This window comes from Phragmites australis, chromosome 4 (genome assembly GCF_958298935.1).
Source record: "Phragmites australis chromosome 4, lpPhrAust1.1, whole genome shotgun sequence".
Classification (NCBI taxonomy): Eukaryota; Viridiplantae; Streptophyta; class Magnoliopsida; order Poales; family Poaceae; genus Phragmites; species Phragmites australis.
In genome coordinates, this window is record NC_084924.1 from 39113339 (window position 1) to 39128473 (window position 15135).

The window sequence follows — 15135 nt, forward strand, 5'->3', positions numbered from 1 at the left end:
GGTGTATGCAGCAAAAGGTTTCCAAAACAGTATCGTGAAGAAATATTCATTGATCAAGATGGCTTTGTAATCTACCGACATCGCGATGATGGTAGAACAGTTACAAAGATTGGAATTCAATTGGACAACCGTTGGGTTGTGCCATATAATATGATTCTTTAAAAAAAATATCAAGCTCACATCAATGTTGAAGTCTGCAACAGAACTAATTTGATTAAATATTTATTCAAATATGTGATGAAAGGTCCTGATTATGCACGGGTTTCTTTAATCAACTCATTATCCAATGATTCTTCACATGGAGATACAGATCAACCAGATAATAAGGATGGAGTAGATGAAATAGCTGAGTACATAAAATCTCGCTATCTATCTGCTTGCGAGTCATTTTGGAGGCTCTTTGGGTTTGAAATACATAGTAGAACACCTGCTGTTGAGCAGCTCCATGTTCATTTACCAGATATGAATATCATTACATGTCATGAAGCTCAAAATCTCCAAGCCATAGTAAATAACCCTGATTACCAAGTGACCATGCTTACACAATGATTCGTCACTAACCAACAAAACATGGAAGCAAGAGACCTAACATATTGTGAATTCCCTACAAAATGGACATGGCACCCTGATAAAAAATATGGGCCAAAAGAGGTGTAAAAACACCCAAGATAGGCCGACTACGGTTTATACATCCTAGAACCGGAGAAGCATTTTACTTACGTGTGTTGCTTATGGTAGTTTGAGGTGTGACATGTTATGAAGATATTCGAACATATGAAAATATCACATATCCAACATTCCATGAAGCATGTAAAGCTTGAGGTTTAATTGGAGATGATACCGAATGGTTTATTTTATTCGAAGAAGCCATTGTTTGGGCAACATCATCTCAATTGAGGCATCTATTCATGACAATTGTTACCTATTGTGGTGTTACTGATATACAACTACTATTTGATAAATATTGGAAATATATGGCTAATGACATTCTCTATAAACTCCGTAGGACATTGCAGAACAGCTCATATAATATTCTTACTGAACATCTCATGGCATTGCTCATGCAAGAACTAGATTCAATGTTTGCAAAAAATGGACTATCTTTAGGTGCTTATAATCTTTCTCCATCAATCAGTTCTTCTACCATCACTAGAAATAGATTAATCATAGAGGAATTATCTTATGATAGAAATACATTACAAGAACAAGCAAACAAGATGTATCAAACTCTTAACAACAAACAACGAAGAATATATGATTCAATCATGACGAATATTCAAAACAATACAAATTTTCTTTACTTTGTGTCAGGTATATCTGCGCCTTATATTCAATGCATGAAGATCTACACCTTTCTAAATATATCATAGATACTAATGTATTTATTTTCTTTTCCCAGGATTTGGAGGAACCGGTAAAACATTTTTATTGAACAACATAATCTATAAGCTACGGTCACAAACAAAAATTATCTTACCTGTAGCTACAAGTGCAGTTGCTGCTTTGTTACTCGCTGGAGGTAGAACAGCACATTCAAGATTTCAAATTCCGATAGATATCAATGAATCAAGCACCTGCAATATACAGCGAGGTACAAAGCTATCCGAACTACTAAACAAGACTTCTTTAATACTCTGGGATGAAGCACCAATGGCTCATAGATTCTGTTTTGAGACATTAGATCGAAGTCTAAGAGATATCCTTTCACTTGAAAATCCTGATAATAAAAACAAACCTTTTGGTGGAATGAACATTCTTTTAGGGGGAGATTTTAGATAAGTATTACCAGTAGTCAACACTGCGACATCTGCTGAAGCCATTGGTGCATCTTTAGTCAGTTCTTAGTTATGGTGACATTTCAAAGTTTTTAACCTTACAATCAATATGAGATTAGAGAATCCAAATTTGGATTCTACTGAGAAAGAAAAATTGTCAGCTTTTGCAGAATGGCTTCTAAATGTTGGTGATGGAAAAATTCCAGGGCAAATAGATTCTGAAAGTGAAGATGAGAAATGGATACTGTTGCCTACTGATATTCTATTACAACCTACTAGCAATAATCTAGAATCAATAACCAATACTATCTACGATGAATTCAGTAGTAACTTCAATTCTATTGAATATCTTAGCAAAAGAGCATTGGTATCTCCTTTGAATTTAACAGTTGATGAAATCAATGAATTTATGCTATTTATGCTCCATAGAGTTCCAGGAGATTGTAGATATTATTTCAGCTATGATAGCATCTTAAATTCTATTGAACAACCCGATTATTTCTCAATATTATATCCACCTGAATTTTTAAACTCTATATCACTCAATAATTTTCCTCAACATGCATTGGCTCTCAAAATAGGTGTTCCTGTAATGCTTCTAAGAAATATTGACCAATCAATAGGTCTATGCAACGGAACCAGGCTAATTGTTACAAGATTAGAACAACACCTGATAGAGGCTAAAATTATTACAGGTTCCCATATTGGTCTCCATGTATGCATACCACGCATTGTGCTACATGGAAACAACTCTAAATGGGCTTTCACTCTAACACGACGTCAATTCCCTTTAAAACTTTCTTACGGTCTTACTATTAACAAATGCCAAGGACAGACACTTGATAGAGTTGGAGTTTACTTGAAATGTCCTGTATTTACACATGGGCAACTTTATGTTGCCGTATCAAGAGTAACATCAAAACAAGGTCTCAAAATACTTATTGAGAATGAGGATGGTACTACTGGAATGATTACAAATAATGTAGTATATCAGAAAATTCTGCTATGGTTATGAATTATGCAGAAAAAAAACTTCGATCCTGCATTTTTGTTTCTTGCATGATATTTCATGGCTTCCAGTCAATTAATGATTTGCAAAAGAGTGCAGCTATGTCATTCTACCAATTCTAAAATAAATAAAAGAAACTATATACTTTGGATTCTACTCTATTAGAACTCATATATATCTCAAGCTATACAGATAGAGCTGTTCCTCCCAATATAATATCACAGCAAGAACAATGCTCTATAGATTCAAGTGAATGAATATTTTGCAAAAGAGCATGCAGCTATGTCCTTTATGGCTTCCAATGAATTGATATATTGCAAAAGAACATACAAGTATCTCATTTCAGCAGTTCTAAACTAAATACAAGAGGACATCATGTATGATCAGTAGCAGCTGTTATCAGGGATGTCTATATTTAATTTTATCAAACATAATCATCCCAAGACTAAGAAAAATGCAAGGACCTGTCAAAAAAAAAAGAAAAAAAGAAAAAAGGGAAGGTAACAGATAGTTACCTGGCAACTATTTCTTATGTCAGTCTTTGACCATACTCTTTAACAATCAGATACATTCAGATATCTTATCATTATTTAATCATATGCTCCAAGTATCTTATTTCAGCTCAAGCTTATGGGGTGTTTGATCCTGTGCAATGCAGACTATCTTACTGAGTTCGATCAAACTAAAAGGAGGAGCATATCTGTTGTTTTATGGCTCATATATCTCAACTTATATCTTATGTATATGTATTTCTAACACTACTTGCAGCTGTGCACCAGTGGACATCAATATATATATATATATATATATATATATCCTTTTTCCTCCACAACATATTAATTATTATGAAGATAATATCTTGCTATGCTGTTTATCTATATGATTTTCCATTGTTCCATCATGCATATTTTACATAACTGCTGCAATACCTCCTGACTTCAAACAAGTACGTTCCAAAACACCTTGCAGTTTGCTTCCAAATCAAATATTATAGCTTCTTTTTGTCTTATAGCTGTAGCTGACAAATTTGAAACCATGGACATATAGCTATTCTTCATAATATAATATAGCAAAACAAAACTGATTGATTTGTACCCCTATGCAAACACTTTTGAGAATATAAATATATAGACCCGCTGAATATATACCTTATGTATATCTATATCTGTACATACATACATACATACATACATATATATATATATATATATGTATATATAATTATTATTTTTAATTGTGTCCCGCTGGAAATCAACATTACTTTAAATTAATTGTGTCCCGGTGGAAATCAACATTACTTTAAATTCAAGTTCTTTTCTGTAGATGTGAGTTTGCTACATTGCTATACACATAACAGTTATTTAGTACTATGTACATATATATTTAGTACTATGTGTGTGTGTATATATATATATATGTGTGTGTGTGTGTGTGTGTGTATGTATACCCTTTAAAGCATATCTAAAATACTTTCACCAAGTAATTCTTTAACACATGATTTTATCCTTTCAGATGACAATAACTCCTTTGAAAAATATCAATGCATCATCATTTTGAGCAAAAATATGTGCAAGAGTTACAAGACTATCTGAATTTAGACTTGATAATAACCCAGATAAAATACAGAGACTTGATTTTATTCTACTAGATGAAGAGGTAACGCTTTTGTTACAGACTTGATTTTATTCTACTAGATGAAGAGGTAACGCTTTTGTTACTACCTTTTTTATTTACATGCAAGCCTAAACACATAACTAACTCTATTGTATACACGGGGGAAAGCTATTGAAGCTCAAGTGCCTGAGCGTCAAGTAGATCGATATAAACCACTACTTAGAGAAGAGGAAGTATACTTCATTCAATACTTCCAAATATTTCCAGCCAAAATGACTTATCGAGCAGTTGATCATATGTTCTTAATCAGATTCACGAATTACACTGAGGTCCATAAAACATCGACAATCTCTCCGATGTTTCCAAAGATTGCTTACTCCTTAGTTTCCTTTGACATATTGAAGACAAGAATAGATAACATCAATGATATGTCAGGTACTCTACAAATCACCCATTATATAAAAATGCATATACTACCATTTTACAATATCATCATTACTTACAGTTCATGAATACAAGCAATCTAACAATATGTATGGTTCCTAAGATATCATAGGTAGACTAACTACAGTTGGCCATACTACAACAGCCTACGTTAAAGGAGTACAAAAACCAAATCGAAAACTTTATTTGACAGATGGCAGGTATGTATAAGTATAATTCTTTGTGACATAAAATTAAAAAATATTTACAACACCTAATAAATTTAATACTATCTCCAATCTCAAATTGTGCATCAATTATGCAGGGAAAGTATTGAAGCTATGCTTTGGGGTCGACAAGCTACAGATTTTCCCGCCGAACAAATTATAGAAGAGAGCAAAAGAACACCAATAATTATTCTATTGCTTGGAGTGACTTGCAAATCACGTGAAGGTAAAATCGTTTAGCTTTCTATATGTATAAAAATACATAGAAGCAAGTAATACACTAAGCACTGTTTGAAATTTACAATACTTCTATTATATAGGCCAACTAAAACTCCAGGGGAGCACCACATGCCAATGGCATATTAATCCCATTATACCTGAAGCAATTGCACTTCAAAATAGGTAATTGCTTACTTACTTTACATAACATATTATACAGTCCAATATTTCTTTCGCTGATTCTTAATTCCTATAAAAAATTTTAAAGTATTATATGTACACAGATTCAAAGCATTTCCATATGAAGTGTCGTGGCTAAATACACCAAATGCAAGTACCCAAACCATATCAACATCCATTAATGATCTTGGAGACGTCATCAACCCACACAAGATATATGTAAGCTAATTCGCTATGTTTCTCAACTTTCCATCAATTTAATATCTACGTTCATACTAGATATTAATAATCACAAGTATTTACATACATGTACTCTGCAGGGTAATACATACCAAGTTGATGTTGTGATAAAAACACTGAAACCTAATCAACCATGGTGGTACCTTGGCTGTACTTCATGTCACAAACGAGTGCTCCAAGAAGGTGATGGCTATAGATGTCCAAAATGTGCTGCAACTACTGCTAAACCAATGTAAGCATACAAATCATCCTATACAAAATAGTAAGTTCAATAATGTTACTAAGCTAACAAATGACTTATTTCTTTATTAGGTATCGTATCACATTAGTAGCAATTGATCCAGCTAATTTCAATGAGGAAGACCCAAAAAGCATTGAAATTGTTTTCTTTGGTACCACTGGAGAAGAACTCACAGGTGTTCCAGCTTTAACACTTGCAGCGTCTTAGACAATAAATCCAAGAGAAATACCTCTAGAAATTACATGATTATATGGACACAAGTACACTCTAAAGATTAATGTCTCCTTTTCATCCATGCAACAAACAGACATATCATTTCAAGTTAGATCCATAATAAATACATATGGTCCAATTGTTCCTGCCCTACCTACAACAAGCAAAACGCCAGGTACATGCTTAAACATAAATATTTTTTACAAACTTTCACCTATTGCACAAACTTGCATCTCCAACTTGCATGTTCCAAAAAGTAGCTTACCTACATAGAAGAAGTTTCAATGTTTTAGCTTAATTGCGTAGCTCTGTTAGTGACTAAAATCTTTATAGTTCCTTTAAATAAACCATCACAGCTATTACTTCTGTAACCTTACAAACCATGCCAAAAAAAACAACGTTAACCTTTTTTAACCAATAATTTCAGATCTTTCTACCTAAGGAGCTATCCATTATTGTTACAGCCAAAGCTTCATTTTTTGAGTGATATAGTGAATACTTTAGAAATCCAATACAATGATGTCTGTTAGCTCGAATAGTAGCATATAGATCTACAAAAGCTCCAAGTTCAATATATGCTTGCAATGGTTAGAACTACATGTAGGCTATTTTCTTTTCTGCTATCTTGATTACAGTTAATTTTAAGTCTTTCTGTCTAAAGTTCTGTTCATTATTCCTCCAACCAACGCTTCATTTTGAGTGTATTATTATATGTTCAATGTATCCTTGCAGTGGTTACAACTGTGTATTATTGCTGTAACCAAAGGTTCATTTTTTAGAATGATATAGTAAATACTTTAGAAATCCAATACAATGATGTCTGTTAGCTTGAACAGTGGCATGTAGATCAACAAAAGCTCCATGTACAATGTATTGTTGCAATGGTTAGAACTGCATGTAGACCAATACAATGATGTCTGTTAGCTTGAATAGTAGCATGTAGATCTACAAAAGCTCCAAGTTTAATGTATGCTTGCAATGGTTAGAACTACATGTAGGCTATTTTCTTTTCTGCTATCTTGATTATAGTGAATTTTAAGTCTTTCTGTCTAAAGTTCTGTTCATTATTCCTCCAACCAACGCTTCATTTTGAGTGTATTCTTACATGTTCAATGTATCCTTGCAGTGGTTACAACTTGAATTATTTCTCTAACCAAAGGTTCATTTTTTTGAATGATATAGTGAATACTTTAGAAATCCAATACAATGATGTCTGTTAGCTTGAACAGTGCTGTCGGAGGGTGAACTCCTATCGCAGGGATCCCAAGAGACCCCCCTTTTAGAGATTCGGCCGGGGGAATGATCCTGAATAAGTTCATCGGAGAAATAAATGGAAGTGGAAATAAATGCAACGGTCGGTGGTGGGGGATGATCGACCTAGTGCAAAGGGAAGTAAATGCACCGGAGTTTAGACAGGTTCGGGCCGCACGGGGGCGTAATACCCTACTCCTGTATGGATGCAATAACTTTCCTTGAGGGGGATCCCTCAAGGAATATGTCTGGTTACAAGAATATATTGTCTAACTAAGAGCTTGAGGCTCCTTGTTCTAGCTTTGCTCAGGCTTGCTTGCAGTGTTCTTCGTCTAAGTGTGGCACGGTCGATTGCTTGGGCTTGTTCTCTCCTCCGATGCTTCGAGTCAATCCGGTGTCTCGGTCCAATCTTCTCTTCTTTTTGTACGCCCATCTTTTATGCACTCGCCGGCCACGACATACCCCGAACGGGAAAGAAGGGGCACAAGTTCCAAGACGCCACGACTGAGAAAGGCGTCATCATTTCCTCTGGGCGAAGTGACAGGGGCGGTGGAAAAACGCGGCGCGCGTCCGACCACCCGTCACTGTGGACGCCCTGGCGCCGGGCGCCGTTGAGAGGGCCCACCGAGCAGCCACAGAGGCACCCGGCGCGCCCACCCTGTCTTGTTCCTCTGCCACGGCAGGGTGGCAGGCGGAACGCCTTGATCCTGGCAACGTTATCCCGAGATACACCGGATGATACGGGACGGGACCCGTGCAATTAATGGCCCCACGCCTCTCTGCCAAAGCATGGCAGGGACTGACACTGCGGCGGGAGCAGTTGGGGATGTCAGGATGTCAGGCCGCGCACGCCCATTAAATGCGGCCTCGGACCTCTGACTGGTTGACACCTCTTCGGCGGGCCCCTCGGGGGCCCTTCTGGGTCGTCAGGGCACCGAGTGCTCGGGGGTACTGTTCACCTCCCCGAGCACTCTCTCCCGGGCACCCTCGCACGAACCTTCGGGGAACCGAGTGCTCGGGGGCTGCCATGTGCAACCCCGAGCACCCTCTCCCGAGCACTTTTGCACGAACCTTCGGGGAACCGAGTGCTCGGGGGCTACCACGTGCAGCCCCGAGCACTCTCTCCCGAGCACTTTTGCACTGACCCTCGGGGAACCAGGCGCTCGGGGGCTGCCGCACGCAGCCCCCCGAGCGCTCTCTCCCGGAACTTAGCTCTTCTGATCATCGGGGGACTAGGGTGCTCGGGGGCGAGTGGGCACCTCCCCGAGCACTTTCTTTCCGGTACTTGGACTCTGCGGGTCATCGGGGAACTGGGGTGCTCGGGGACCAGAGGCTGTAGCCCCGAGCACCTTCTCCCGGAACTTAGATTTTTCTCATCCCGCAGGAGGGACCTCGCGGGATGGTGACACGTGGCGGACGGCTGGCCTGGCCTCGGGACTCAGGGATCCCCGGTTCCTGATACACCGACAAGTGCCATGTAGATCAACAAAAGCTCCATATTCAATGTATTGTTGCAATGGTTAGAACTGCTTGTAGACTATAATTTACCTCTCAACTCCTATAATTTAGTATTCTTTCATTTTTCCAATGTATAGGGAATACCTTACTATTACTTACTTTACATTTATTGCTTTAATTCCTATAACTGCTGTCCCTATTTATTCATCTTGGTCATTCAGATTTTACAACCTATTTACAATAAGAAGCAGTAATTGATTATACAATGTTTCATATATCAGTTATATTTTCTTTCCCTTTATTCCACGTGAATATATATACTTTACTACATTTAAAAAAAAACACTTTATACCTACATACTGACTAACATGCTTTCAATTACACAGGAACTACTTCAGCTCACACACACAGCCCAACATCAATTGATATTCCGCAGGTACAAAAATTTTCTGCTTCCATATTATAATAGATGTTCATAGGATAAATATCATACGTTGTACAAATAATTACAGGAACAACACAAAAAAGAAACAGAAAGTCTATTATCTAGATGAAACAACGCCAGTAGAACACATCATGAGTATTACCATATCCTTATTCCAACATCATTACCAAACAGGAGGGAAAAAAAACATGACAAACCATAAATTCTTTGTACTATACAGACTTCAGCTACGGATGTGAAAGAATCATCTAAACGGCACCTCACTGAAGAAGACCCAGATTCATCTGATCCAAAAAATATAACCAAGTTAGTATTCTTTCTCACTACATTTCCCTGCTCAGTGTTTCTAATTCATATAAAAAAGGTTGAATCATTTTATTTACTCAAATTCAATATACTTCGTAGTAAAAGACATGCTGCAAGGAAGCTTCACTTCAAAGACTAAATTATCACCAATTGAACTTCTAATGCGGTAAGTCCTCCACCAATGAACATATACATGCATTTTCTTTTCAGGTTCATCCAAAAACACAAAAAAAAAGAAAAAAACTGACTATTGTCCTCTTTCATTTTCTTCCGGATCTTAAGTGTTGCTGCTATATCTTTAACCTCTCAATGTGTAAATATAGTACTCCTCTGTACAAATAACAATACTAGAGACTAATTCCTATGTATAACTTACCATATACAACTACTACATACTTATGTTTCTAAACTATATCTTTTCCTATATCATATCTCTAAAACATGAATTCAGTACGGGCGCAGCAACGCACGCCACTCTGACTAGTTTTTTTTTAAAGATGAGCACCCTCCTCATCAAATCTGTAGCAAAGCGGGCGCATACATATACATACATATATAAAGGGCCTCGTATCCACGGGCTCCCAGACCCTCTCTATACTGTAGCTACTGTATCTGGCATTCGCACTGCAATAGCACTGCGAATCGCTGCTACAGTACCGTGTATTACTGTTTGCCCGATGTATATATATTTATTATTGTAGATACTATTCTCAGATATTTAGAAAATAAAAAATTATTCCATTCTAAAAACAGCACAATATCTTACTCATTTATTTTCTGGTACAAGTGTGATCAGACAAATCTAATGTCTCTGTCTAGAAACTTCTGTCGCCGGCAAAAAAATGTTTATGATCTCATTTTTTCAAATTAAAACTTTTATTAATCCTTACTGTGCTACCTGTTGTCCACAAAAATAATAATTTTATACAACAAACATATATAATGTGCTGCTAATCAATTACATCTGTAATTTCTCTCTCTTTACCTTCACTTACACTGTAATATGAATAGGCACACTGCCTAGTCTAGTATCAATATCCATCCCCAAAGTGCTAATCTTTTTCCTCGTAGGCAGACTTATGCGCTAACCTCCACACAAAGGTTTTTATTACCTTGTTCGGGCAACACATTGCCCATATTTTCTTCCAAGGAAATATTGTGCCCGTTGTTGGATTGTGAGCATAACACCAGAACTCGGCCCATCGAGATTAGCAAGTTGTCCACACAGATCTGTACGCCGGTTTGACGCTGAACAGGCCCTTTGAATAACCTCTGCATGCATTTTCCCCTTAAGGGAATCGATAAAATATCCTCTGCATCCTCAGGATTAAACACCTCTCGCACAAGCTCTTCATTTCAATATGCAGTAACCGGACTGATAAGCTCACTCACCTTTTGCAGCTGAATTTGTTCTTTTATGTATCTATATCTATATTCTTATAAAATAGATAAGTTATAACAGATTCAAACGGTATCGACCGTACAACTTACATGATTAAACGGCTCACAATCAAAATTGGTCTCCGTCTCCTCCCCTCTCAATTGCAGATTGATTGCCAATCTTGCCAACCTCCCTGCTCGATGTACGAGTCCATCACACCGACCTCCCCTGTTTGACATACGAGAGCATCGCACCGACCTTCCCTGATCGATGAAGTACTCCACCAAGGAACCAAGATGACCACCCTGATCGGTGACGACCTCCCTTACACGACCAAACAACGCCGGGAAGGACTCCACCCTGCGACAAACACCCCTGCTTGGCGAAGGACTCCACCGCGCAATCAGCGTCCTCTGCTCCGGGAAGGCCTCCACTACGATGGCCTTCCCAGCTCAGCGACAACCTCCACCGCACTGTCTGCGTCGTCTGGTCAGGGAAGGCCATCACTGCACCGATAAATACAATATGCTAAACAGGGCATTAGCACTTGGACTTTGTGGCTGGATTTCCTTTGCTCAAATTGTCAACAGTAAACTATGCCTTGCTCCGAGTTGTGAAACCAGCAGCCTTTATCTTCTCTAATCTTGATAATACCTTGCACATCAATAGGAAAATAGCCAAATTGCATATAATGAAGATTCGGAATACTCTGTCAACTAGTAAATTCTTGCGCCAGGCAGGTTTTGAAAATTCATCGAAAACCGATTGATATTCGTGAAAACCGATCAATTTGATCCGTACCGAATTCTGAATTCGACCGGTTTTTGAATTTGAATTCAAAAAATCACAAAAATTCAAAAAAAAATACTAGAGACAATCTAAGACATTCTGTGAAAAAACATTTCAAAAAAAAAATCCTTTGCATCATATTTCATGGAGAGGAAGTTTGGGAAAAAACGAAAAAGCATGCTTTAAAAAGTGTGCAGCTCATTTAGTAGGGTTCATGTTAAGGAAAATATTAACATGCAAACATATATTTTTTGTGTGGGTAGAGTATACGTTAGAAGGATCAATAAAATTAGTTTCACTTCATTTAGAGTTTTTATTAATTTCTCCATAACTTTTACAAAGTTCATAAGTATAAAGTAAACATATTAAGAAATAGCATTGTAATTAACTTTTTCATGTCTACCATTATTTTTCCTACATAAAGCATAGTATAAGTAAACTAATAAAAGTGGTTTCACTAATTTTTAAGGTGTGATGGGTTAGTTATGAATTAATCTAGTTGCAACACATTTACACAATCATGTATGTTACAATAACTATTTCATGAGTTTATATATTTTTAAAAGATATAGGATCATGTAAGAAGACTAAAAAATGATTTCATGATTTTTGGATTCGCAAAGAATTAACTATGCATTTAACTAGGTTTAGCAAATACATTTTCTCACAGAAAATATTTAACTTTTTTATGATTATAAATACTTTTATCATATAGATCATGTTAAAAAAACCAAAAAAAATTTGTTTCACTTGATTTGAAACTCAGATGAATTAGTTATTGATTTATAGGTTTGAGCTATTTTTGATTTTTTTTTGTTGAACTTCATTGAAATTCGAGAAATGCGCTTGGTAAATCAGAAAATTAGACCGGTTTTTGACTAATTCATTCAAAATACGTTTAATGTGGAAAATGCAATCGGTAAATCGGAGAATTCGCTCGGGTTTCGGTGGAATTCGATCGGTTTTCATTGACTCGATTCGGTCGGTTTCTGTCTCCGATTTATAAATTTGATCACGTGAATTTGTCCGAATTCTCACCGAATCTTGATCAAATTTTCTGGTTTTCATGAATTTAGAAAAATCGGTGGGTAGCGGTTTTTTTTTGCCCAAACGAATTTTTGAACCAGGTCTCGTGAAAATTGTCATAGTTTTCTCACTACTGGCAGCTACAAGTTCAGAACCATCAATTTTCTTCAAGCGAAAAATACTATGAAAATGATTAAATTGCAATTCATTGTCTATCTTTTCAGTGTTGCCCATTTGAATAATTGAAGCTAAACTAATATAATATATGATCTGACCATTGATTCGGTCCATATTAGTATAGATTTGTACTGGGTGGTTCTATAATCCTGGGTGTTGGTTTTACTGATCAGTGTTGGTTCGTACAATCCTAGATGTCAGTTTAGATTATTTGTCATTTGTTAATGACCTTTATTTTCGTCTGGCTTTATGCTCTCACAGAATGAACGGTGTTAACTTTTTTTTCTTGGCTACGAGGAGAGATTCTACCCGGGCATTTGTAATTTTTAAGGTAGAGAAGTATTGAACCCTAGTTGATTAGGAAACTGTTAAAACGTTTTTTCAGGAGGTACCTAAATGGGTGCGCCTCTTCAGTTCCTTTAATTGACCGCTGACGTGGTGAGGGTTATACTCCTATGCTTTGGTTTTCAATTAAATATACTTCAACCCTACACAATGAGATGTGAACTGCCAATCTTAATCCCAGTGCAATCAAACGACTAACATTGCCGATTAGTTGACATATAGCTTATGCTGTGGTATTTGTGAGTGCATCATAATTTTTTTCCATTGTTCAATCAACACATAATTCCTTTTTCCCCCCTCGAACAAGCAAGAGAATTATGCATCATTCCATTAAGACAAAGGGAATAAACTCTGGTTAAGCTTACATTATTAACGCCTATTTCATCTTATTCCTTTGTCTTAAAGCATAATTCTAGAAAGGAATAAGAAGTCGAACAAGACTGTTTTAAAGTACAGAATAATAAGGAAAACGTCATGGTGGTGGATTTTTTAATTAAGAATATGAACAGCACTAGGTCTTGCAGTTTGTGAAAGCCAATTCTGGAGCATTTGAATGAACTGCATTGTAGGAAGCCGTTAGTCTTGACCCATTGGTCCCTGAACTTATAAACTTTCACAAGTGAATTGAGGCAGGTCCAAATCCTGGCTTATAGCTGTTAATGATGTTCTGTAACTTTGATCCTGTTCTGGTTAAACATTGACATGCGCCGATTTTTTAGTAACATTATTTTATTAGAAAATTACAAAAATAACATCTAAATTTACAAAATTGCAATGTCGGCACGTGAAATGCCGACTAGGGACCTATCAGCACTTTGTGTACCGACATTCTATGTGGCAGTGAGCCTAAGGACCTATTGGCAAGCATATGCTGCCGAAAAGGCCTGTTGTCACTCCGCGTACTGACAGGCTCCCGGATACACACCGAGATGGCAGTCGGGCTAGATGATAGCCGACATGCCTATCGTTATTTGAAGTGCTGACAAGCCTATCGACAATCGACGGGCCGACTGGATAATTTTCTTTAATATTTTTTAGTTGTTTGTTAATTTGGGAAGAATCATGTATTTAATGAGGTACATCCAGAGCAAAAGGCAGTATACATCCATATGGCCGGGTTAGATATATATCGGTACTAAATAATACCGCTTGTAATATCGAAATATTGAAGTGCGCGAAGCACCATAGGCCCATACACCGACTCTAACAATGATAGTGGCATGTTCAAACATTTTTCATTTCATCATAAGCATGTACCGATTACAAACCTAACGCACCTTAGGAAATTTACAGAAGCCACATACAGAAAGTAACGACAACATTGGCATGTACAATACAATTCTAAAAGTAACCTAGACATGTACCGATTCTAAACCTAATATGACTTACAGAATTGAAACCAGCCGATTACTATTGATACTCTACTGAGTGCAGTGTGGTTACTTTCCCTTCCTCGCCGCCTCAGGTCCAGCTTCACAAGCTCGATATGCCCTCTCACGCTTCCGCTCCCTATCTTCCTCACATGCCTCCGTTTTTAAGTGGTTCTTCTCCTCTCTCCTCTTCTACTCATCCTCCTGTAGGTGTTTGTGGGTCACCTCTATCCTCTCATTGGCTTCTATTTTATGAAATCGTCTCCATGCCACTCGGTGTTGGGTGTGCAGGAGGAACATACCTGCTTCACTCTATTCAGTATCGATCCACTGTATGAATTCATATAGTAGTGGCAAAGACTAGCAAAGAAGGAAATATTTGTAAGTGCTAAACAACATATAGTTGTGTTTTAGTTCTATAATATGTGATTACCTGGCTGCGATAG

General features: G+C 37.2%; 1 protein-coding gene across 6 annotated transcripts; it reads left to right on the forward strand.

The window, feature by feature from the left end:
* The first annotated feature begins 1013 nt into the window (after positions 1 to 1013).
* Positions 1014 to 9850, forward strand: LOC133916431 (replication protein A 70 kDa DNA-binding subunit B-like). 6 transcript variants are annotated; one of them, XM_062360101.1, is made up of 15 exons: positions 1014 to 1591; positions 4297 to 4440; positions 4487 to 4631; positions 4709 to 4833; positions 4946 to 5042; positions 5147 to 5274; positions 5369 to 5450; positions 5552 to 5666; positions 5768 to 5919; positions 6000 to 6103; positions 6236 to 6316; positions 9237 to 9286; positions 9363 to 9426; positions 9516 to 9601; positions 9701 to 9850. In XM_062360101.1, exons 4-13 carry the CDS (start codon positions 4755 to 4757, stop codon positions 9402 to 9404), a joined length of 930 nt encoding a protein of 309 aa, XP_062216085.1. In that variant the 5' UTR covers positions 1014 to 1591; positions 4297 to 4440; positions 4487 to 4631; positions 4709 to 4754; the 3' UTR covers positions 9405 to 9426; positions 9516 to 9601; positions 9701 to 9850. The 6 variants fall into 6 exon arrangements, with proteins under 6 accessions (XP_062216085.1, XP_062216083.1, XP_062216082.1 ...); XM_062360099.1 differs by adding an exon at positions 3443 to 3730 and having other exon boundaries at positions 1015 to 1591; positions 4487 to 4833; positions 9701 to 9849; XM_062360098.1 differs by having other exon boundaries at positions 1015 to 1591; positions 4487 to 4833; positions 9701 to 9849.
* The last annotated feature ends 5285 nt before the right edge of the window (positions 9851 to 15135 follow it).